Source organism: Antechinus flavipes, chromosome 1, assembly GCF_016432865.1.
Source record: "Antechinus flavipes isolate AdamAnt ecotype Samford, QLD, Australia chromosome 1, AdamAnt_v2, whole genome shotgun sequence".
Taxonomy (NCBI): domain Eukaryota; kingdom Metazoa; phylum Chordata; class Mammalia; order Dasyuromorphia; family Dasyuridae; genus Antechinus; species Antechinus flavipes.
The window spans coordinates 500,662,481-500,688,453 of record NC_067398.1 but is presented as its reverse complement, the minus strand read 5'-3'; the positions used below and the strand labels follow the sequence as shown (position 1 = coordinate 500,688,453).

Sequence of the window (25,973 nt, the reverse complement as noted above, 5' to 3'; positions counted from 1 at the left end):
AGGACTGGCGAGACTTACATGAACTGATGCTAAGTGAAATGAGCAGGAGATCATTATATATCTCAACAACAATACTGTTTGAGGATGTATCCTGATGGAAGTGGATCTCTTCGATAAAGAGAGCTTTAATTGATCAAAGATGGACAAAAGCAGCTACACCCAAAGAAAGAACACTAGGAAATGAATATAAACTGCTTGCATTTTTGTTTTTCTTCCCGGGTTATTTATACCTTCTGAATTCAATTCTCCCTGTGCAACAAGAAAACTGTTTGGTTCCACACACATATACTGCATCTAGGATATACTGTAACCTATTCAACATGTAAAGGACTGCTTGCCATCTAGGGGAGGGGGTAGAGGGAGGGAGGGGAAAAATCGGAACAGAAGTAAATGCAAGGAATAATGCTGTAAAAAATTACCCTGGCATGGGTTCTATCAATAAAAAGTTATTTAAAAGAAAAAAAAAGAAAAAAAAAACATTTTATCATTTCTTTGATACAGACTATGTAACATTTAAGTCACTTAACCTCAGTTTCCTCAAATGAAAAATGAGAGACTTGGACTTGATAATCTCTAAAATATCTTTCCAGTCTAAATCTAAATAATCCCATAATACTCTGAGGAGACAATGACATAGCAAGTATTAATATAATTTTGAAATTTTAAGATTTTTATTACCATAAAGCTGAAATTCTAAATGAAAACATTTTCATAACAAACATATCTACACCAGTACATATGGTTTCTGAATTTAGGCCCTCTCATTTGTAACTATACATCAGAACATTACAGATTTTCCACAACTTAATTTAATACATCTAAATTCACGATTTTAATGTTTTATCTTCAATGACACAATTCCCTACAAAAATAGTGAATAATACTAACCTTTCAAAGTCACCTTTTCTTGTAAACTTTGACAACCTATATACAGCCCAGTTGTTAAGCTGCTTAGAGGTCATTCCTCTTCCATTATCAATCACTGCAACTGCAGGTTTTCCTTGTGATTCATCGAAAAGCTAATATTCAAAAAGAAAAGAAAATATAAATATATACAAACTTAAATCTCAAAAAAATACCATCAACTCTAGACAACGATCTTACCAATTTGATGTGAATACTTCGAATACCAGTATTACGTGATGTAGCAGAGAGTGAGTTATCAATCAATTCTGCAAGGGCAAATGCTAGAAAATAGCAAGAAAATAATTATAGCACCATTTTTCAACTGCAGTATGTTTTTAAGTAAAGAGCCCCAATGACTCCAAAAACATGAAATGAGAATTTCTACCTTTTAACTTTAAAAGGTTCAAAAGGTACTTAGGGGAAATTCAATACTATAATTTAATTCCCATCTACAAACAAAAAATTTCTTAATATACTCAATGTCAGTAAGACAATTTTACAAATATATATACTTTCATCTACATCCAGATTATTCCTAGTAGACTAAATTCCTAAAATATTCAAAATGTTAAAGTCATCCTAAAAGTAGTCCTTTTCAAATTCAATATGCCTTTAACAAAAGAGCAATGGCTCTTTATGCACATTAAAAGAAAAAAGTTTTTAAAAAAGTTTCCTACAGCCTTATTAGTGTTAGGAAATGATATTAAAATATTAAGATGTTAAGAAATGATGAATATGAATACAGAGAAGCATGGAAATTTATACTAACTGATACAAAGTAAGAAAAACAACAAAAATATATACACAAGGATTACAACAATGTAAAAACAGTAAACAACAACAACAAAATTGAATGCTGTGTGATTATTCAGTAAAACTTGGTCCCAAAGAACAAATGAGAATAAATCATTTTTTCTGCAAAGACAGAACACGATGGCTGTGAAACATCATTTATGATGTTCAACTTGATTGATATGTTGGTTAATTCTGATGAATGCTCTTTCTTTTTCTTTCTGTATTATTTTTATGTGATATCTATTGATATATATATTCCTTTCATATTTCTTATATAACTGTTACCTCTCAGAAGAGTGAAAAGGGAAAACATTAAGAAATGTAAATGACATAAAAACCAAAAACCAAAGATTAAATATATTTTTAAAGGACTGATCTGAAATTTAAAGCTAAACAAGATTTAATATTTCATGAATACTTTATAATTCTTTATCAGTGATCTCAATGAAATAGAATTCTCTCCAAAGGAAGAAATCACAAACCATCTGTGCTTTCTCATTCTTTAAAATTCATTTCCATGTTCTAAATCATCCAGAAAATCAATATCCTGAGAGTCTTCCTCTAAATCTATTATAATTCAGAAGAGTGAAGAACTTGGGCTGTCCATCTGTTAGCTCACCAATCTCAATAAATGTCTATAATATCTTTTATTTTCTTTTTTATGGTATCTTTTAAGTGATTTTCTAGACTAACCTCTTCTTAGTAGTAATAATACAGTAGTATAGTTACACCCATGCTATAGACACCCTCTCTCTTTTTGGAGAGACTTTGAAACATCAGTTTCCAAAGAATGAAAATTATCGGAGATCCAAAGGACAATGAAGACTGAATAAACGAACTAAAAATCTAAAATACAAATACTGTTTCCACCATGAGTTTATCACCTAAATTTTCCCAAGTTCAGTTTTTACTATAAGATGACAGGTCTTAACCATAATAATTTCTTAGGACTTTCTAACCTACAAAGTTCTACAATTCTATAAGAGAGATAGTTAAGTGAAGGTAAATGTCCTAGGAAAGTTAGCTGAAGCTAGAACTGGGAAGATAGCCTGGAATATATATTTTTAAATAATAGCTTTTTATTTTCAAAATATATGCAAAGTTGGTTTTTAACATTCACCTTTGCAAAATCTTGTGTTCCAAATTTTTCTTCCTCCTTTCCCCGCCCCACCCCTTCTCCTAAACAGCAAGCAATCCAATATGTTAAACATGTACATTTCTTCCATACATATTTCCACAATTATTATGTGCACAAGAAAAATCAAATCAAAAAGGAAAATGAAAAAAAAAAAAAAAAAAAAACAAAAAGCAAGCAACAACAACAAAAAGTGAAAATACTATGTTGAGATCCACATTCAATCCCCCTTTTCTGGATGCAAATGGCTGTCTCCCTCACAAGTCTATTGGAATTGACCTGAATTATCTCACTGTTCAAGGGAGCCATGTCCATCAGAATTGATCATTGTATAACCTTCTTGTTGCCATGTACAAGGATCTCCTAGTCTGCTCACTTCACTCATCATCAGTTCATGTAAGAATCTCCGGACCTCTCTGAAATCATCCTGCTGATCATTTCTTAAAGAAGAATAATATTCCATAACATTCATATATCATAACTTAGCCAGCCAACTGATAGGCATCTATTCAGTTTACAATTTCTTACCATCACAAAAAGAGATGCTACAAACATTTTTGCACACGTGGGTCCTTCTATCTTTTTTGGGATACAGGCAGTAGAAACACTTCTGGATAAAAGGGTATGCACAGTTTGATAGCCCTTTGGGTATATTTCCAAATTGCTTGTGGAATAGATTTTAATAAGCTGCTTTCAAGTATATGGACACCACAAGATGGATTAACAATGTTCTATTTTGTCTCCAGGAAGAATAAGGAACACACCTGATTTAAGCCTAAAAGAATTAAATTTAGGCTTGATGGCAGGAAAAACTTCAAAAAAATTTTATCCATACAAAACTGAAGTGGGAAGACTAGAGGTCAAGCAGATGTAGATTAACATAGGTTGAACAGCGATTTCCATCTGTGTATGGATTGGACTAAATGGTCTCTATAGTCCTTTCCAACTATAATATTCTATGATTCTGATGGTGGAAGTAGGAAGCCTTTGTAAGTTTACATACATTGATTTATATTACTAGTATTAATGCATTAACATAGTATTTTTAAATTCAACAAATATTTACTGAGTACTTGTTATGAGGTTTGTCAAAAGTTAAGTTTGAATGGTTAATTATACTATGGATATTATGATAATTTTGTTTCTTGGGGATATATGTACATATGTACATGCAAAAACACACACACTGTTATGACATCAAAAAGATTGTTCCATATAGAAAAAGTTTAAATCCTTTAGAAAAATTTACAGTAAAACAGCAAATTGTTCAAAAAGTTTTATTAAGTATTACCTAATAAAATGTTAAGTCTAAAAATAGTAAATGTTGAAAGAACTCTAGGAAGACAGGAACATTTATGCATTACTGGTAGAGATATGAAGTGGTACGATTGTTTGGGAAACTGTCACTAATAAAAATGTGATTAAACCTTAAACATTAGTTTTGCCAAATATGCATATATGTATATGGGTGTATACATTTATATCTTTTAGCAGTATACATATACACTGTTTTCTCTTTTAAATCTTCATACTATACTTACAATAGTAGAGATATCCCCACAAATTTTTCTGCTCACATTCTCACATAATTAGCCAAGTGTAATAATGATCTAAAGCATTATCTGAAACTTGTAATGCTTTAAACACTATATGCTGTTCTTATAGCATTTATCCAAAGCCGGGCTAAAATGAAAACCAGTCCTCAATAATAACCTGTGCTTTCTTAACTGGCTGCCAAAGAATTAAAAGTAATCAATGGTTGTGTCTCTCACAGCACAAGGATTTTTAAGCCAATAAGCATGTTTTAACTGAAAATATCCTTGTATATTAACCTCACAATAAATGTCCTAGGTGATACTCAAACACTTTAAATTAAGGCCGAGTTTTTTATATTCTTAGAAATATAAATTCTGGCAGATGTCCTTTTTCACAATTAAGTAGATGTCTGAAGCTAAGAGTTTGGTGGTTTTGTTTGCTTTTTAGCTGAAGGCTCTTCTTAGATTTTTATCTTCTATGAATTTATAATCATCTCTTCTATCACAGTCCATTCTATATTGTAGCTACTTTTTACAGTTATACAGGTGGGTGAACAGTTGTAATGTCTCCCCCAGTCCCCCACCATCCCTTTGTATGAGATTTTTTAGAGTCCAAAGAAACTATTGTCTAGCCCTATATCTCCCCAACATCTGCTGTTAAGTTAATTTTTTAATCCAAATCTGAGATTTTACATCTATCAACAACGACTTAAGTTTAATATCCTAGCTTATTCAGAGGATCTAGACTATAATGCATCATGTTATAGCTATCACTCCCAGGTTTGTGTCATCTGGAAATTTGAGACACATTTTTTTAAAAAAAATTATAGTAGGTTTTATTGGTGTTTTTTTTAATATCACCATTACTTCCAGTGATTCCAAAAAAGTACTCTGCATCAGCCTGGCAAAGGAGTCCATGGACAAGAAGTAAAGAATACTCAGGTTATGATCCAACCAATCTAGAGAGCAATTTAGAACTATACTCAAAAGGCATAAAACTGTGCATATCCTTTGATCCAGCAATACCACACTACTGGGTGTATATCTCTCTAGGATATAAAAAAAGAGAAAAGGACTTACATGTTTGTTAACAGCTCTATTCTGTTGTGGTAAGGAATTGGAAATTGAGGGAATGCATTCATCAACCAGGCTAAACAACTTGTGGAATATAAATGTATTGGGATATTATTGTTCTATAAAGAAATGATGAGCATACCGATTTCAGAAAAACCGACTTACATCAAAATCAACTATGATAGACTTTGCTCTTCTCAACAATGAAGTGATCCAAGACAATTCCAACAGACTTGTAATGGAAAATGCCATCCATATCCAGAGAAAGATCTATGGAGACTGAATATAGATCAATGCATATTATTTTTACTTTTTTGGTTTTTTCCTTCTTGTGGTTTTTTCCCTTTTGTTCTAATTTTTCTTTCACAATGACTAAATATAGAAATTTGTACATAAAGGCTGCTAGGTGGCGCAGTGGATAGAGTACCAATCCTGAAATTAGGAGGATCTGAGTTCAAATGTGGCCTCAGACTTCCTAGCTGTGTGACTGAGCAAGCCACTTAACTCCAATTGCAAGTCACTTAACCCCAATTGCCTCAGCAAAAAAAAAAAAAAAAAAAATTTATATATAGAAAAAATATATATGCAGAAATATATATATAATATATATACAAAAATTGTACATACATATATATCTACAATTTTTTTGAAAAAAAACTTTTATCAAATTAGTTATTGTCTTGGGGAGAGAAAGAAGGGTGTGAGAAAAATTTGGAACTCAAAATCTTACAAAAACCTATGTTGAAAACTCTATATATAATTGGGGGAAAAAAAAGATATAATTAAGTGGAAAAAAGAATACTCGATTTAGACCAATATCTTATACCATATACCATCCTGAAAAAACCCTAAAAACAGACATAATTTTAAAAGAGTATCATATCAGATACTTTTCATTGGTATCACAAGGGATGAATTCATAACCAAACCAGGAATTAGACAACTACAAAAGAAAATGGATAGTTCTAATTATATGAAATTTAAAAGCTATTACATGAATAAAAGAGAAGCACTGATTAAGAAAGAAAAAAATCTTCATATTAGTTATCTTCAAAAATGATTTAGGTTGTGCACATCCTTTGATCCAGCAGTATCTCTACTGGGTCTATATCCCAAAGATCCACATGTGCAAAAATGTTTGTGGCAGCTCTTTTTGTAGTGGAAAGGAACTAGAAATTGAGTGTATGCCCATCAACTATAAATGTAATGGAACATTATTGTTCTATAAGTAATGATCAGCAGGATGATTTTAGAGAACTGGAGACACTTAGATGAACTAATGCTGAGTGAAGTGAGTAGAATCAAGAGAACACTGTACATAGCAACAACAAAATTATGTGATGATCAACTGTGTTGGACTTGGCTCTTTTCAACATTGAGATGATTCAGGCCAATTGCAATAATGCTGTGAACCCAGAGAGAGGACTGTGAAAATTAAATGTGGATCACAAAATAGCATTTTCATCTTTTTTGTTATTGTTTGCTTTTTTTTTCCCCCTTTATATGATACATTAATGCAGTACTGATGAAAATTATTCTGGAAACAAACTGTGCATACCCTTTGATCCAGCAGTTTTGGGGCTTATATCCCAAAGAGATCTTAAAGGAGGAAAAGGGACCTACATGTGCAAAATGTTTGTATTAGCCCTTTTCGTAGTGGCAAAAAACTGGAAACTGATGGATCCCCATCAAGTGGAAAATGGCTGAATAAATTATGGTATATGAATATTATGGAATATTATTGTTCTGTAAGAAATGACCAGCAGGATGATTTCAGAGAGGCCTGGAAAGACTTACATGAACTAATGCTAAATGAAATATGCAGAACCAGGAGATCATTGCACACAGTAACAATAAAGACTATATGATGATCAATTCTGATGGATGTGGCTCTCGTCAACAATGAGATGATTTAAACCAATTCCAATTGTTCAGTGATAAAGAGAGCCATCTACACACAGAGAGAGGACTGTAGGAAGTGAGTTTGGATCACTTCATAGCATTTTCACTCATTCTGTTGTTGTTTGCTTGCATTTTGTTTTCTTTCTCAGGTTTTTTTTCTCTTCTTGATCGACTTTTTCTTGTGCAGCAAGATAACTATAAATATGTATACATATATTGGATTTAACATATATTTTAAGATATCTGAAGAAGGTTTTTTTTTTCTTTTGCTGAGGCAATTGGGGTTAAATGACTTGCCAAGGGTCACATAGGTAAGAAGTCTGAGACCATATTTGAACTCGGGTTGAACTTCAGGGCTAGTCCACTGTGCCACCTAGCTGCCCCTATTTTAACATATTTAACATGTATTAGACTACCTGACATCTAGGGGAGAGGGAAAGGAGGGCAAAATTTGGAAGGTTTTGCAAGGGTCAATGTTGAAAAATTATCCATGCATATGTTTTGTAAATAAAAAGCTTTATTTAAAAAAAAATTATTCTAGAAAGCAGTTGGAAATTAAACAAAAAGAGTGATTAAAGATCCACATTCTTTTACCCGGCTATTCCATTGCTAGAGATATGTCCCACCTAAGAGGGTCAGTGACCAGAAAAAAAAAAAAACTGACCTCATATACCATAATATATTATAACAGAGGGCCATCAGGCTAATGAAGTAAATAAAGACTTCTAAATTCAAGTCACAAGAGGAACAACTGAAGGCACTAGGAGTGATATTTAGCCTAGGGAAGAAATATCTTACCAAAAAATCACAAGAGAAACTTTAAAAGTTACATGGTGAATTTACTATATATATTTAGAGGAAAAAGAAACAGATTCTAAATAGCAAAAGTTTGCGATTCAAAAAGTAATCCTCTCCTACTCTTCCATAACACAAATGGAAATGCTTGTTTTTCTTTGGTGTTTAAGTTCGAAATAAAAATAAAATAAGACTGAAATACTAAATGTTTTCTGTTAAAATTCTTTTAGAGACAACTTAAATGTAAATCGTATTACAGTTGAGCATATTAATTTTTTAAATTAAAACAGAAAGGTAATTTGTAGAAACTGAAAAAGTGTCAGCAGACAAGACTGGGTTACAGGAAAAAGAAAGGTAGAAATAATCAAAAAAAAAAAAAAAATCCCATTTAGAGTGAACTAGAATACTTACGTAAAGGATTTTGCCCTTCACTGGCGTAATATTCATACATGCCACTTTTAACCAATGTGTCATAGTGTGGTAAAAAGTCAATTCGTTCCTTTGTTGCAGAAAGCAGTAATTGATTGACTGACTGAAGTAAGTATAGAGTGACCCCATCTTGAACATTTTCATCTATAACCAAGAAGCAAAATTTAAAATGCATTAACTAACATTTACAAAAATCATGTTAAAACTGAACTTCCCAATACTTTTCAACAACTTTATACCACAGTTTAATTATCTATGAAACACAAAAGTTAAGCTTTAAATTATTTTATTCATGCAGTAAATGTATCTCCCCAATTTATACAAACACTGTGATCATATGACTTTGTATTCAAAACTAATAATTATTTTTAAATTCTGATTTTTTAAATTATCGTAACAAAAACATGGGAAAAAGTAAAATCTAGGAAAACAGGGGCAATAATCACATTATAAAAGCCCAAACACTATATATTTATCACTATGTAATACATAATTTTACTCCCTTTCATATATTTTAACATGCTAAATATAAAAGAATGAATAAGAACATTACTTACTGAAGTTATTATCAGTAATTTCTTTTCTATTTGTTGTTGTAATAACAAACTTCTCTCCAGCTGAAATCCCAAGTGCCTAGCAAAAGGGAAAAACAAGTCACTTATATATGATGATAAATTTAAATTCATGGAAAAACAGAGAACTGAACAATATGCTTACTTGACCTAAATTTATTTATATGAACAATCTTATGCAAATTGAGTTTTTGCACATGAAATCTATACTTTGTGTGTCTCAATGACTAACAAGTAATAAGACTAGTCTTCCAAAGCTTTGTGATTAAGTATTCAGCAATTATTAGCATTGGAAGTAACCTTCCAGAAAATGTAATAAACAAGAGATCTGTACTATTATGTGAAGTCACCAAAAAGGAGTGACAAACATTTGGAAAGAAAGCCTATGGTGTAATAAAATAACAATTAGTCATTTTTAGTGCAAATATTTTTGAAAGCATAAAAGGGAAGTCCAACAAAAGGACTAAAGGATTTCAAAAGTCTGAAGACTTCCAAGTTCAAATTCAAACTTTTCTATTTACTTACCTACATGACTTTGCAAGTCACCTACAATGTTTTTATTTCTTTGTTTACCTCTAAAATATGGAAGGTGGCCTAAAAATGATCTCTAAATTCCCTTCCAGCACTAAATATATTAACATGGAATATCTCTAGTGTATTTATTTATAATGATATACAAAGACCTCTACCTCTTCAGATTTGATTCAAATAGATGTGAAAATGAATTAATTAAATATGAAAACCTGCTGGAAAACCTTGGATAAAACATGAATTTATAAAACAAAATTTTAATAATGAATGGAAACATTTAAAAATGAATGAATGGAATGACTAGACAAAGTTTTTCAAAAGAAGCAGGACAAAATTAATAGAAAACAGTAATAAGTTAGGACATTGTCATTTCTGGTACAACCCAGAAATAAAATAACATAAAATCTTCAATATTTCCTTAAAATTAAGATATCATGCATGTCAAAATACAATAATATAATGTCATCTTTCTGTGATATCAACTGTTCATAATCACTGACAGAATTCATTTCATCAGATCTTAAATTCAGAAGTTCTAAACTGTTCGAAATGTTCCATAAAACGTAGATAAAATAGGACTCAATAATTAGTATCTTCAATAAAACAACATTCCAGTTTAGTGTTCTTAATGGCCAACAATTTGACCAAAAATGTTCTCCTCGTTCATCCACCGTAATCAAAACTAGTTTGGGGAGTTTCTTTGGATTATTAAAAATTAATGTCATATCCAAAAGTAAAATGATTTGCTTTGACTCTATGTTCAAAAAATAATGCTATAACTTTTGAAGACAACTACAAAAGGAATTCCAATAAAGACAACTTCCAGAAGAAGTAAATAGAATAGCCATTTCTATACTGGTAGCACATATACTCTGGGCATTTTCTCTATCCTCCTCCTAACTGGAACCCTAGGCTATGGCCTTGGGGCACTGCATTTTCTAACCCTGTTGCCAAGAATCTTTTCCCACACACATAGTTTCTGTTACCCAGGTCCCCATTACTGTCTTCTAGGCATTAGGATGTAACCTATAAGACTTGGGACAATCTTTTTTGGCTTGGCTTAACACAATGCTGGCAAATAGTTAAGGATATCTACTAGTTTAAATTTCAATTCTTTAAACTTCAAACAAGTGTTAAATTGTCCTAAGGTGTTGAAGATAGTGCTGATGACAATCATATGAATGCTGGTATGGTTGGGCAAACAAATTTAAACTAATTTGTAACAAATCTTGCACATAGTAGAAGCTTACAGCTAACAATTAAATATTTTAGGTAGAAGTAATTTTAGTACTGTGAGTATATACCTTCCATCAAGGAAAATCAGTCCCACATTAATAGTTTACAGTTTTTGTGACCAAAAATTAAAATGTCCTAGTGACTAAACCTCAATGACTTGTGAACTGATACACAAATTGCTTAGTTGCCCAAGTCATTTTACCTGATGATTAAATATAAGACCTAGGTTCAAGCAAGATCGGAGATAGGAGCTTAACCTTGGGCCATCAGATATCAATCAGGTCTACATGTGAACCTTTTTTTTTTTTTTTTTTTTTTGAGAAGTTAGAGAACCTGACAAAAGCTTCAGTTCCACCTATAATATATTGGGGAACCATTTTATGGTTGAACAAATTAAAATAATGAACATCAACTTGAAAACACCACAGTTATATCAATCATGTCTCTTTTTAATAAATTCCGGTTGCTCTCTATTCCCTCAAGTATCAAACATAAAATTATTTGGTTTGGCACCCCCATCCCTAAGGACTTACTACCTCTTGCCGCCTAAGTGAATCAATTGCAAAGTGTTGCCCTGCTGCAGTGAAATTCCAGATAAGATTACATAATATAAATTTCTTACAGACTCACTAGAGTTTTGTGATTTTCACTCACAAACACATGTAGAAGAGTAAAGGCAATGAATGAGTAGTAAGAGTAACACAAGGCTGGGGCTTCTCAGAGTAAGACTGATGACATGATAAGGGAGTATTTTGGCAACAAAAAACAATATTGAGAATTGAACTAGTTCAATTGATCAAGGATGGACAGAAGCAGCTACACCCAAAGAAAGAACACTGGGAAATGAATATAAACTGTTTGCGTTGTTGTTTTTCTTCCCAGGTTATTTAATACCTTCTGAATCCAATTTTCCCTGTGCAACAAGAGAACTGTTCGGTTCTGCACACATATATTGTATCTAGGATATATTGTAACCTATTTAACATGTAAAGGACTGCTTGCCATCTGGGGGAGGGGGTGAAGGGAGGGAGGGGAAAAATCGGAACAGAAGTGAGTGCAAGGGATAATGCTGTAAAAAATTACTCTGACATGGGTTCTGTCAATAAAAAGTTATTAAAAAAAGAGAGAGAGAGAGACAGAAAATTGAACTGGGTCACCAATGAGTTAAGTAAGATGGGAAAGTTTAAGGAAGGTGCAGCCAGTTTAAAGGTTATGGGAAAGAATTGAGGAGTCAAGAGGCTGGAGGTCTTGTTAAGGATGGAAAATGGAGTTAGACATCCCAAGGCAGAAAGAAAAGTTGAATGACAAAAGATTATGACCAGATAAAAGAATTTTATAAACAGAGAAGTGGAATAATTCTAGGTAATAAAGGTTATGACAATCTGTACCTGGTAGCTAAGGTAGAATGAAGGAGTAGGTCAAGAAAATAAGTGAACAGGTGTTAGGAAGGTAAGTATGTTTGAAAAAGACTATCAATATGCATGTCAAAAGCCTTTCAAAAGAGGGCAAGATTTGGGAGTTATAAAAGATCCAGAACTAGGTATCGAATGCATAGAGGAAGGAAGGAAGGAAGAGTATCCTACAGATAAGAAGATACAAAAGTTACCAGAATCTTAATTGGATGATAAATACATATTGAATAAACCTCAAAGAAATTGCTGAGGGAGAGAGGGAGAGAGGGAGAGTCAGAAGTAGCTAGAAGGGGCAAAGATTATTCAGACTTAACACCAGAACCAAAGAGTTGGGGTAGAAATGAAAATGAAGCCAGATTGATACACCAAGGATATATTGTCATCAGGAGGGAGGACTAGGATCTTAAAGGAGGTAAAGGGACCCACATGTGCAAACATGTTTGTAGCAGCCCTTTTTGTAGTGGCAAAAAACTGGAAATTGAGTGAATGCCCATCAGTTGGGGAATGGCTAAATAAGTTATGGAATTTGAATGTTATGGAATATTATTGTTCTATAAGAAATGACCAGCAGCAATAAACTGGGATTAGTGTTTTTGACAGAATATTATTGTTCTATGGGAAATAATGAGCAGGATGCTCTCAGGAAGAACAAAAAAACCTCAAAAGTCCTCTATGAACTCAAGCAAAGTGAAATGTAATGTATACAAAGTAATAGCAATATCTCAGGATGATCAGCTGCAAATGACATTGCTATTCTCAGTAGTACAGTAGAGTACAGTAGTACTCTAAGGGACTTATGATGAAAAATCTTATCTATATCCAGAGAAGAAACTGTTTGTGTCTGTATAAAAACTGAAGCATTCTCTTTCTTTCTTTTTTTTTTTAAATTCAATTTTTCATGAGGTTTTTTATTTTCATTAGGATAGAAGATGTTTTTTCCACAACAACTTTTAAGGAAATGTTTTGCTTCACACTTCATAAATGGATTCTTAACTGTGCGTGGGGATAAAGAAGAAAACCCAGAACTCAAAAATTTTAGAAACATGTAAAAAAATTTTTCTTTGTTTTGAATGTAACTGGGGAAAAATATTAAATAAATAAAACAAAACCAAGAAATGATAAGCTGGCTAATTTCAGAAAAGCCTGGAAAAAATTACATGAACTGCTAAGTGAAATGAGTAATACCAAGAGAACATTGCACATAGTAACAAGATGATTATGTGATGATCAACTGTGATGGACTTAGCTCTTTTAAACACTGAGGTGATTCAGGCCAGTTGCAATAAACTTGTGATGGAAAGTACCATTTCCATCCAGAGAGAGAAATATGGAGACTAAATGTGGATCAAAATATAGTATTTTCACCTCTTTTGTTGCTGTTGTTGTTTGTGTGCTTGCTTGTGTTTTTATCACTTTTAATCTGATTTTTCTTGGGAAGCATGATGAACATGGAAACGTTTATAAGAACTGCATTTGTTTAACCTATGTCAAATTGCTTGCCTTCTTGTGGGGAGGAGGGAAGGGAGGGAAAAAAATTTGGAACACTAGGTTTTGTAAAGGTTAATGTTGAAAACTATCTTTGCCCGTTTTTGAAAAAAAAACAAAATATAAAGAAAATATAAAATATTTTTATTAAAGAAAATATAAAATATATAAAAAAATAAAAATAAAGAAAAAAAAAACAAAACCAAAAATAAACACTTGTTGAAAGAACATATATCCACATTAATCAAAAGAAGCATGGAGTAAATTTGTTTTGACCCATTTTAATGGTTCTTTTCACATCTTAGAAAAATGCCTCGATAAGATAGCATTGTTATCAAGTTAACAAAGAACAGTCTCAGTAATAAGTTATAAGCCAGTACTTTTTCATCTGACCCCTACACTAAATTATCTCTCATCTAATAGCACATTTTTGTTCTCAAAAAGAAGAAATTAAAGGTTGTACTCATCAACTAGGGAATGCTTGAACAAATTACGATATTTGACATGTAAGTACTATTGTACCACACTTTAAAGTGATAAAAGAGATTCATGGAAACTTAGGAACACTTAAATGAAATGGTGAGTGCAATAAAGCAGAATCAGGAGAATAACTTATAGTGTAACAGAGAAAAACTGGAGGCAGAGCTAAGATAGTACAGTAGCAGAAAATACATATCTGAGCTCTTTCCAACTTCTCCACAAAAATTTAGAAACTCAATCCAAGAGCAAGCCTAAAGATGTTGTTCAAACCCAAACCCCCAGGTCAGGTTCAGAAAACAAGACAATTAGATTCTATTCTGAAACATGCTATTCTGGGAGCATTGAAAGTTTGCAGGTCCCTAGGCTGAACCATTACAGAGATCCTGTGATAATACAGCACTCAAAAAAGGAAAAGATTGGCCCTCAAAACCACAAACTCAGCCAAGAAACTCCCTCCAGAAGTGCACAGAGAACAGTCCTAACATCAAGTCGGAAGCTGGGAAGGGGGCTGGAAGAACAAGCAAAGAAAAAAAAAAAATGTCTACCATAAGGAGCCATTATGCTGAAGAAACACTTAAGACACAAACCTATCAGTGAAAGAATCCAAAGTGTTTTGGGGTTTTTTTTGTTTTTTTTTTTTTTGAGGAGGCAATTGGGGTTAAGTAACTTGCCTAGGGTCACACAGCTAATAAGTTTGTCTGAGGCCCAATTTGAACTCAGGTGCTCCTGACTTTAGAAGTGGTGCTCTATCTACTGTACCATCTAGTTGTCCTAACTCCAAAACATTTACAAGCAAAGCTGATAGAAAAACATAGCTTGAGCAGAAATGCAAATAAAATTCAATTCGTTTTTTAAAGTTAAAAATATTTACATAAGCACTAGAAGGAAAATTGTCAAAGAAATGAAAGCCATGGAAAAAAAGAACCGAAAATGGAATATCCAAATTGGAACAGTAAGTACAATACAAATCTTTCCACATATACTTTTATCCCACACCTCCCCAAAATTGGAATGAGCCAAATAGAAGCTAATAATTCCTTGACACAACAAGAAATATTAAAACATTCAAAAGACTGAAAAAATATTTGAAAATGTAAAATCTATCTCATAGCAAAAACAAATGACCTGATGTTTTAAAGAATGGAAAGGGACCCATATGTGCAAAAATGGTTAGTGGCTAGAAACTGGAAACTGAGTAAATACCCATCAATTGGAGAATGGCTGAATAAATTATGGTACATGAATATAAGAAACAACCAACAGGATGATTTCAGAGAGGCCCGGAGACATTTACATGAACTGATGCTGAGTGAAGTGAGCAGAACCAGGAGATCTTTGTACACAGCAATAACAAGACTATAAGATGCTCAATTCTGATGGACATGGCTCTCTTCAACAATGAGATGATTCAAACCAGTTCCAATTGTTCAGTGATGAAGAAAGCCATATATACCCAGAAAGAGGCTATGGGAACTGAGTGTGGACCACAACATAGCATATTCACGCTTTCTGTTAATGTTTGCTTGCATTTTGTTTTCCTTCTCAGGTTTTTTTCTTTCTAGATCTGATTTTTCTTGTGCAGCAAGATAATTGTATAAATATGTATACATATAATGGATTTAATATATATTTTAAAATATTTAGCATGTATTAGACTACCTGCCATCTGGGGAGGGGGGAGGGGAGAGGAGGGAAAAATTTGGAACAGAAAGTTTTACAATAGATTTTCAATGTTGAAAAATTACCCCTGCATAACTTTTTGTGAATAAAAAGCTTTAATAATAAAAAAAAGAAAAATGCCATTTTATTTAATGTTTAAGACCACAATAAAAATAAAGATTTCTTTAAAAAAAAAAAAAAAAAAAAAAAGGAAAAGAAAAAGAAGTTGACAGAAAAACAAGCTTTAAAAAAACTTTGATAAATAATAAGCAAATAAACAATGTTATCTCAAGGGAATTTAAGGATGAAACTAATTTTTTTTAAATTATAGCTTTTTACTGACAAAACATATGTATGGGTAATTTTTACAACATTGTCCCTTGCGCTCCTGTTCCAAATTTTTCCTTTCTACCTTCCACATCCTCCCCTAGATGGCAGGCAGTCTTATATATGTTAAGTATTTTAAAGTATAAAGGATGAAACTAAGAGAGAACACACACACACACACACACACACACAATCACATCTAAAAAAAAATTTTAATAGTTATTTTTTTCCCTATCAACGAAGCTCCACATTTAGTCTAACATTCATATTATAATAAGTGAGGAAGTAAAAGTGAAAGAAAAAAAGGGAAAACTAAACAAAAGATTCTTATACTACTGTACTCAAAATATGTACTTTTAAATTGTAAACTATAAATAACAAATTCAATTTTATACACAATCTTATTTTTATGTTGAAATATTCATGTTAATTGCCGTTTTGTTAAATTCATAACAAAAAAGTGTACTTTTAAAATGATATTTAGGATATATTGATATATATATATAAAGACATAGAAGATGGGTCACTTTATAAGTCAATCTTGGAATCATAAGCTTTATAATTTCCTAAAAGATATATACGTGTTCATTCTTCCTATTGAATTCTGAGAATGCTGGGGTATACAGCATTAAACCCCCAAAATATATCGAGGTTTTGGTCCACTGTGGCAAAGTACTTTAAAAGAATTTGTAAGCTTAGACTATCCAAATCAAGAGGCAAAGATTTTATTATTATGCCATTAACTGGAAGGCTGTTTCAAAAGAGAGTTTTAGCAATTCATAAACACCCTAGTGGAATTTGCTCATTAACATGGGAGAAAACAACTAAGGGTAGCAAAGTTCTTAAAAGAATATGCAAAGCCATAAGGTCCAGGTTCCAAAAGCCAGGTACCAGAACTTTTAGAGGAGAAAAATAATCTCAAGAGAATGACATACACAGCTTGGTTTTCTGATTGGATACAATAACTGTGGGGCCATGACATTTTAGTAGAAGCAAAAAATTCAACAAGAACCCATTGCAACAAAGGCCCATTTAAGGACAAGAAAATCCTATCAATACTCTTCCCTGCTTGCCTCAGAGAATATTCAACATATTCAACAAAAGCTTTCTCCAGTCAATTACCCCTCTTACTGGCTCACTAGAGCCATAGGAAGTTCATCCCATCAGGTCCAATTTTCTTCCAGATGCCCTATCTGTTCCAGATTACACAGTGGTAAAACACATTACATAAATACTCTTTTCAAACAAATTTTCTCCCAAGAACACATTAAAATTCTTCAAGATTCTTTAAATGATCGAACAGAAATAAAATTATATAGAATGATCCCTTAATCAAAAAAGCATTAGATATGGGAATATATAATCAAAAGAATTTTCACCATTTTAGTTAATAAAGAGAACATTAGACCTCTGCCCTGCTGGCTTGCTGGGAGTGGGGGGGAGGGAGGCCTCAGCAGCCCTTCCAGCTCCCTTCACCAGTTCTGGCGCATCTGGCGCATCTGGCCGCCAAGGCTGCCTTGGAGACTTTCTTCCGGTCGTACGCCAAGCCGAGGAGACACATGCAGTCGATGAAGAAGGTGGTGAAATTGATGTGCCAGTGATATTCGCTGGCAGAGTAATTGTAGGGGAAAGTGTGGTGGTAGTTGTGGAAGCCTTCACCTGCAGCTCCAAGGGAAGAGATGTAACAGAGTGCATCCCTGAATATGATAGGGTGTCTTTTTTTTTTTTTTTTGGCTGAAGCAATTGGGGTTAAGTGACTTGTCCAGAGTCACACAGCTGGAAAATATTGAGTGTCTGAGATCACATTTGAACTCAGGCCCTCCTGACTTCAGGGCGATCCACTACACCACCTAGCTGCCCCCAAGGTAAGGTTTTCTAAACTCCGCTGTATGTAAATGATATAATAACACTGCTCCAATCAAAGAAACACTGCAGAGCCCTTTGAAAGTGATCCAATAACATTTTCAAAATAATAATAATGAAACAAAAAATTTAAGATGCAAAAATGTTAAGAAATCACAAAATAAAACTATCCAAAAGTAACAGATGGAAATAGCTACATCACATAGGAAACTGTTGAGTTATAATACTCCAAGAAATGAATTTGCCAAAGTCCAAGGCTCCTAAGTTTCAAAAAAGAAAAAATTCTTCAAGCAATCAGAAGAAAGATAATTTATCAAGAAAATCCTATATACATGCTACACTTCTTTTTTGTTTGTTTGTTTTTTATTTCTCCCATGGTTCTCTCCCAATAAAATTCATAAAGCAATGTGTATTGAAAAAAATAAACTTACCACAATTAAAAAAAGAAAGAAAATCATAGACAATGATAAAGGACTACACATCAAGCAAGAGAAAGGATAGAAAAACCTGGAATGCAATATTACAAAAATGCACAGGAAATAAGGTTCTATGAAATTCTACCATAAATAAACCTATTCTGAAAATTTAACTATCATAATAGATGGAAATAAATTTGATTTTTCTCGAAATCACATGAAAGACTTTCAAGCATCAAGCACTTACTATGTACCAACCATAATGTTAAGAGAAACAAAGAATTAAATGATCACTTCTCCCAAGAAGCTTGTATCCTAAAGAAACAAATATATAAAGAATAAACAAAATACTAAGAGAATAAACATAAATAGTCCTGACTACATAAACAGAATGCAATTTATCATGCATCATCATGCAAACTAAAACTAGGAGAGAGGGATTTGGGATAGGTCTCCTCAAGGCTAACAGTAGCAGCAGCAGCTCACTGAACCAGGAGTTGTACTCACCAGGTACTGAAATAACTCAAGCTGCAAAGGGGACTAGGACATTGAGGCCATACTAGGTTGCATAAGATCTGCAGAATGGTTTGTTTAACTTAGGCACAAACTAGCTGTAAATGTAAACATTAAATACAATGTTCTTTGGCAAAGAGATAACAACTTAGCACTTAGGAGGAGAGAGGGAAGGAGCCAGGAAATATTTCATGAAAAAGATGGAACTCAAATGAAATCTTTATGAGAATTCTATGAGATTGAGATGAAAAGGAGTACACTATAAATCAAGGGGGATGGCTAACAAACAAGAGATCAAGTAAAATTTTAGCTGGATTAGAGAAGGAGGGAAAGGAATAAAGGACTAGTAAGACTTGGGAAGACAGGTCAGAGTCAATTTATGAAGGAATTTTTAAAAGTTAAACAGATGATTTTATATTTTATTTTAGAATCAATAGGAAGCCACTGGTATTGGTTAAGCAGAGAAATGATACGATCAAATCACCACTTATAAAAAAGAACTTGGACAGTAATGTAATAGAAAGAGACTTAAGGCAGCTGACCAGCTAGTAATTTGCTTTGACCAGTTAGTATAACATGTAACAAAAATATAAGTGAGAAGTGATAAGGCTGAAAGGCGGCAGCTTTGTAAATGATGGAGAGTACAGATTAAGAGAAGTTAGGATAAACAGGGCATGATTTGGCAACTGACTGGGATATTTGGTGTGAGGAAGGGCCAGTAGTATCATGGATAAAACAAGTTTATAGAGCATTAAAATATGAGCTTTTTAAGAGCAACGGCTGTTTTTGCCTTTATTTCATCAGAGCTTAGTACTTTGCCAGACACTTAGGAAATAATGAATAAATCTGTATTAGCAGCTAAGAAGGAAAGTGAATAGAGCACTGAACTTGGGAATCAGCTGTGAAACAGGCAAATAATTTTAACCCTTTTCAATTTCAGCTTTCTCAACAGTAAAATAGGGATAATAATAGCACCTCTCTTCCAGGATTATTCTAAGGATTAAATGAAATCTTTTTAACATGTTTAAGCATAATTTCTGGCCCACAGCAAGTGATTATTAAGTGCTTATTTTCTTCCTTTTACCTAATAGAGTGGTTGTAACAATCAAATAGATAACATATAAAGTGTTTTACAAACCTTAAAAAACACTCTATAAATGCTAGTTTACTGCTGATTTTCTGATAAGAAGGAAGCCTTGAAGAAGATAGATGAGGATAATCCATGTAAAGTATTTTACAAACCTTAAAAAGCACTATATAAAGACTGATTATTGTTGATTTCCTAATTCCTAACTAGAACATAAAAATGATGATGAAGAAATGGGGAAATTTAGAAGAGGGTTGGGTTTTGAGAAAATGATGAGTTCTCTCTTAGATATGTGTCCAGTCCAATCAGTTGGAAATGCCCAATAAGCAAGTAGTAATATAGAGCTGAAGCTCAGGGGAGAGAGATTAGGATTGATATGAATCATCTGCATAAATGATCAAAGAAAAATAATGAGGTTACCAAGATAAGAGTGAGTAGAGAAAAGAAAACCTAAAATAGCCTTTAAGAATACCCTAACTAGGTATAATAGGGAGGATGAACAAGAGAGAAGTTGAGAAAGATAATGTAAGGAAGAAAACCAGAAAATAAGAGTCACAAAAATCCAGAAGTGTGTGATCAAAAGTGTCAAATGCAGTAAATAACCAAACAAGGATAAAGACTGAGAAAGAATATCAGATTCAGTACCTCAGAGACCATTGAATTTTGGAGACAGATCAATTCTCACAACCATTGATGAGATAAGTAGCTAGATTGCAAAGACTGAAGAGTGAGAGGGAAAAACCAAGGCAGTGGGCAGCGTTTTCTAGGAATCTGAGAAAAAGAAGAGAAATATTACACTGCTTTCGAGAGTGATGAGATCTAATAAAGACTTTCTTATAGATGAGGCATCCTTGAATGTATATGAAGGCAGTGGTAAGAAGATAGCATAAGACAATATTTTTGGACATGGACAATCTGGGAATTTGTTTTATTTTGATGCATGATTTTTATGAGTTGTTTTCTTTTTCTCTTTCCCTCAGGAGGGCAGGGAGAGATGACGTGAAATAAGTGCTTCTTTACTGAAAAAATAAGTATAATTTAATTTAGAAAATATAGTCTATGTTAAGAGTTCTACTTCCTTACTCTATTCACTTATGACTCAACTACTACTAAAACTAGTAGCAGCTAAGTGGCACAGCTAATAGAATGCTTGGCTTGCAGTGAGGACAGTTCATCTTCAAATCTTAAGACACTTGATATCTGTGTGATCCTGAGTTTGTTTCAATTTGTTCATTTGTAAAATGAGCTAGAAAAGCAAATGACAAATTATTTCAGTATCTTTGCCAAGAATACCTGAAGTAGCATCACGAAGCATACATGACTGAACAGCAATACAAAAACCATTCTCTCAAAAATAAACAATAATTTTCTTATTGCAAAGTATTCTTCCTTCATCTTCCTCCTTCACTTTATTTTATTTTATTTATTTATTTATTTTTTTAAATAACTTTTTATTGATAGAACGCATGCCAGGGTAATTTTTTACAGCATTATCACTTGCATTCACTTCTGTTCTGATTTTTCCCCTCCCTCCCTCCACCCTTTCCCCCAGATGGCAAGCAGTCCTTTACATGTTGAATGGGTTACAGTATATCCTAGATACAATATATGTGTGCAGAACCGAACAATTTTCTTGTTGCACAGGGAGAATTGAATTCAGAAGGTATAAATAACCCAGGAAGAAAAACAAAAATGCAAGCAGTTTATATTCATTTCCCAGTGTTCTTTCTCTGGGTGTAGCTGCTTCTATCCATCTTTGATCAATTAAAGCTCTCTTTATCGAAGAGATCCACTTCCATCAGAATACATCTTCAAACAGTATCGTTGTTGAGGTATATAATGATCTCCTGGTTCTGCTCATTTCACTTAGCATCAGTTCATGTAAGTCTCGCCAGTCCTCTCTGTATTCATTCTGCTGGTCATTGCTTACAGAACAATAATATTCCATAACATTCATATACCACAATTTACTCAACCATACTCCAATTGATGGACATCCTTTCATTTTCCAGCTTCTAGCCACTACAAACAGCCTCCTTCACTTTTCTATTACATTTGACAAATTACCACCACCCCCTTTTTAGCATTTTCTCCCCTAATTTCCACGACACTAGATTATATATAACATATTCATATTTTTATTTCTACTATATATTAATTCTCCTAATGATCACTATCTCTCTATAGCCAGAACATTCCACCTTCTTTATTAAGAGTTCAGGGTCTAGCTCACCAATGGCTTTCTCCATCCCAATTCCTGCTTTCTTCTTCATTTTTTTTTATTAAAGTTTTATTTTCAAAACATATGCAAGAGTAATGAACTGAACCAGCTACATCCAGCAAAAGAACTCTAGGAGATGATTATGAACCATTACATAGAATTCCCAATCCCTCTATTTTTGTCTGCCTGCATTTTTGATTTCCTTCACAGGCTAATAGTACACTATTTCAAACTCCGATTCTTTTTTCTACAGCAAAGTAACTGTTAGGATACATATACTTTAACATACTTAACATATATTGGTCAACCTGCCATTGTGGGGAGGGGATGGAGGAAGGAGGGGAAAAATTGGAACAAAAGATTTGGCAATTGTCAATGCTGTAAAATTACCCATGCATATAACTTGTAAATAAAAAGTTATAATAAAAATAAATAAATAAATGAGGCAAAAAAAAAAAAAAAAGCAAGAATAATTTTTCAATATTGATGCTTGCATAGCCTGTGTTCCAAATTTTCCATTCCTTCCCCTATCCCCTTGCTAGATGGAGAGTAATCCAATATACATTATACATGTTAAAATATGTTATATCCAATTTATGTAAACATACTTGTACAATTATCTTGCAGCACAAGAACAGATCAAAAAGGAAATAAAATGCAAGTGAACAATAACAAAAAGAGAATATTATGTTGTGATCTGCATTGAATTCCCATAATCTGCTCTCTAGATGTAGATGGCTCTCTTCATCTCAAGATCATTGGACTTGGTTTGAATCATCTCATTGTTGGAAAGAGCGATGTCCATCAGAATTGATCATCATAAAATACTGATGTTGCCGTGTACAATGATCTTCTAGTTCTGCTCATTTCACTTAGCATCAGTTCATGTAAGCCTCTCCAAACCTCTAAAATTATCCTGATAATCATTTCTTACAAAACAGTAATATTCTATAACATTCATAACTTACTCAGCCATTTTCCAACTGATGGGCATCCACTCTCACTTGCCAGTTCCTTGCCACTATGAAAAGGGCTGCCACAAACATTTTTGCACATGTGAGTCCTTTTCCCTCATTAAAGGGATTATTGGGCCTCTATCATTATCATTACTGGGCCTATATCTTTAGGATTAGACCCAATAGAAACCTACTGAATCAAAGGGTATGCAGTTTTTTAATTTTTTGAGCATTATTCCACGTTGCTCTCCAGAATGGCTAGATCTGTTCACAGTTCCACCAACAATGTATCAGTATCCCAGTTTTCCACCAACACCGCCAACATTTGTCATTGTCTTTTCCTGTCATCTTAGCAATCTGACAGGTGTGTAGTGTTATCTCAGAGTTGTCTTAATTTGCATTGCTCTGATAAATAGTGATTTAGAGCACCTTTTCATATGACTAGAAATGATTTTAATTTCTTCATCTGAAAATTGTCTGTTCATATACTTTGACCATTTATCAATTGGAGAATGGCTTGAATTCTTATAAATTTGAGTCAATTTTCTACATATTTTAGAAATGAGGACTTTATCAGAACCCTTAAATGTAAAAATGTTTTCCCAATTTATTGCTTCCCTTCTAATCTTTCTGCATTAGTTTTGTTTGTACAAAAACTTTTCAATTTGATATAATCAAAATTATCTATTTGGTGTTCAATAATGATCTCCAGTCCTTCTTTGGTCACAAATTCTTTCCTTCTTCACAGATCTGAGAAGTAAACTATCCTTTGTTCTTCTAATTTGCTTATAATATCAGTCTTTATGTCTAAATCATGAACCCATTTTGACCTTATCTTGATATATGGTATTAGGTATAGGTTAATGTCTAGTTTCTGTCATACTAGTTTCCATTTTTCCCAGCAGTTTTTGTCAAATAGTGAATTCTTATCTCAAAAGCTGGAGTCTTTGGGTCTATTAAACACTAGATTACTAGAGTTATTAACTATTTTGTCTTGTGAACCTAATATTCCACTGATCAACTACTCTATTTCTTAGTCAGTACCAAATGGTTTTCATGACCACTGCTTTATAATATGGTTTTAGATCTGGTACAGCTAGGCTACCTTCATTTGCTTTTTTTTTTTCCATCAATTCCCTTGAAATTCTTGATCTTTTGTTCTTCCAGATGAATTTTGTTTTTTTTTTTTTTCCTAGATTTGTAAAATAATTTCTTGGGAGTTTGACTGATATGGCACTATATAAGTAGATTAATTTGGGTAGTATTTGTCATTTTTATTGTATTTGCTTGGCCTACCCATGAACACTTGATATTTTTCCAACTTATTAGATCTGACTTTATTTGTGTGGAAAGTGTTTTATAGTTGTGTCATAGTGTGTTCATATAGTTCCTGACTTTCCCTTGGCAAGTAGATTCTTAAATATTTTATATTATCTAGAATATTAAATGAAATTTCTCTTTGTATCTCTTGCTGTTGTACTTTGTTGGTAATATATAAAAATGTTGATTTCTGTGGGCTTATTTTGTACCCTGCAACTTTGTTAAAGTTGTGAATTGTTTATACATTTTTAGTTGATTCTCTAAGTATACCATCATATCATCTGCAAAGAGTGATAATTGGTTTCCTCATTACCTACTCTAAATCCTTTAATCTCTTTTTATTCTCTTATAGCCAATGCTAACATTTCTAAAACAATACTGGATAGTAATGATGATAGTGGACAGCCTTGTTTCACTCCTGATCTTACTGGGAATGGTTCTAGTTTGTCCCCATTACAAATGATACTTGCTGATGTAAATAGATGCTACTGATCATTTTATTTTATTTTTTTAAATTTAATTTAACTTTTTTTTTCATAATTATAACTTTTTATCGACAGAACCCATGCCTGGGTAATTTTTTACAACATTATCCCTGGCACTCACTTCTGTTCTGACTTTTCCTCTCCCTCCCTCCACCCCCTCCCTCAGATGGCAAGCAGTCCTATACATGTTAAATATGTCATAGTATATCCTAGATACAATATATGTGTGCAGAACCAAACAGTTCTCTTGTTGCACAGGAAGAATTGGATTCAGAAGGTAAAAATAACCCGGGAAGAAAAACAAAAATTCAAACAGTTTACATTCATTTCCCAGTATCTTTCTTTGGGTGTAGCTGCTTCTGTCCATTACTGATCAATTGCAACTGAGTGAGATCTCTTTGTCAAAGAAATCCATTTCCATCAGAAAACATCCTCAAACAGTATCATTGTTGAGGTATATAATGATCTCCTGGTTCTGCTCATTTCACTTAGCATCAGTTCATGTAAGTCTCTCCAAGCCTCTCTGTATTCATCCTGCTGGTCATTTCTTACAGAACAATAATATTCCATAACATTCATATACCACAATTTACCCAACCATTTTCCAATTGATGGGCATCCATTCATTTTTGTTTCTAGCCCTTACAAACAGGTCTGCCACAAAAAAATCCCTTTCCCTTCTTTAGTATCTCTTTGGGGTATAAGCCCAGTGCTACTGATCATTTTAAAGAAAAGTCCATTTATTCCTATATCTCTAGTGTTTTTAATAGGAATGAGTGTTGGATTTTATCAAATGCTTTTTCTGCATCTATTGAGATAATCATTTTTTTGTTAGTTTA

General features: G+C 33.0%; 1 protein-coding gene across 3 annotated transcripts in view; it reads right to left on the bottom strand.

Moving 5' to 3' along the window:
• The window catches only part of SMCHD1 (structural maintenance of chromosomes flexible hinge domain containing 1), a 259,470-nt gene that overhangs the window by 228,390 nt on the left and 5,107 nt on the right, over nt 1-25,973 (bottom strand). For all 3 annotated transcript variants that reach the window (XM_051970385.1, XM_051970387.1, XM_051970386.1), the window contains exons 2-5: nt 9,129-9,204; nt 8,554-8,715; nt 1,105-1,187; nt 889-1,019 (exon numbers count right to left, since the gene is read on the bottom strand). In XM_051970385.1, coding sequence (XP_051826345.1) covers nt 889-1,019; nt 1,105-1,187; nt 8,554-8,715; nt 9,129-9,204 — 452 coding nt within the window. The remainder of the gene's footprint in view (nt 1-888; nt 1,020-1,104; nt 1,188-8,553; nt 8,716-9,128; nt 9,205-25,973) is intronic.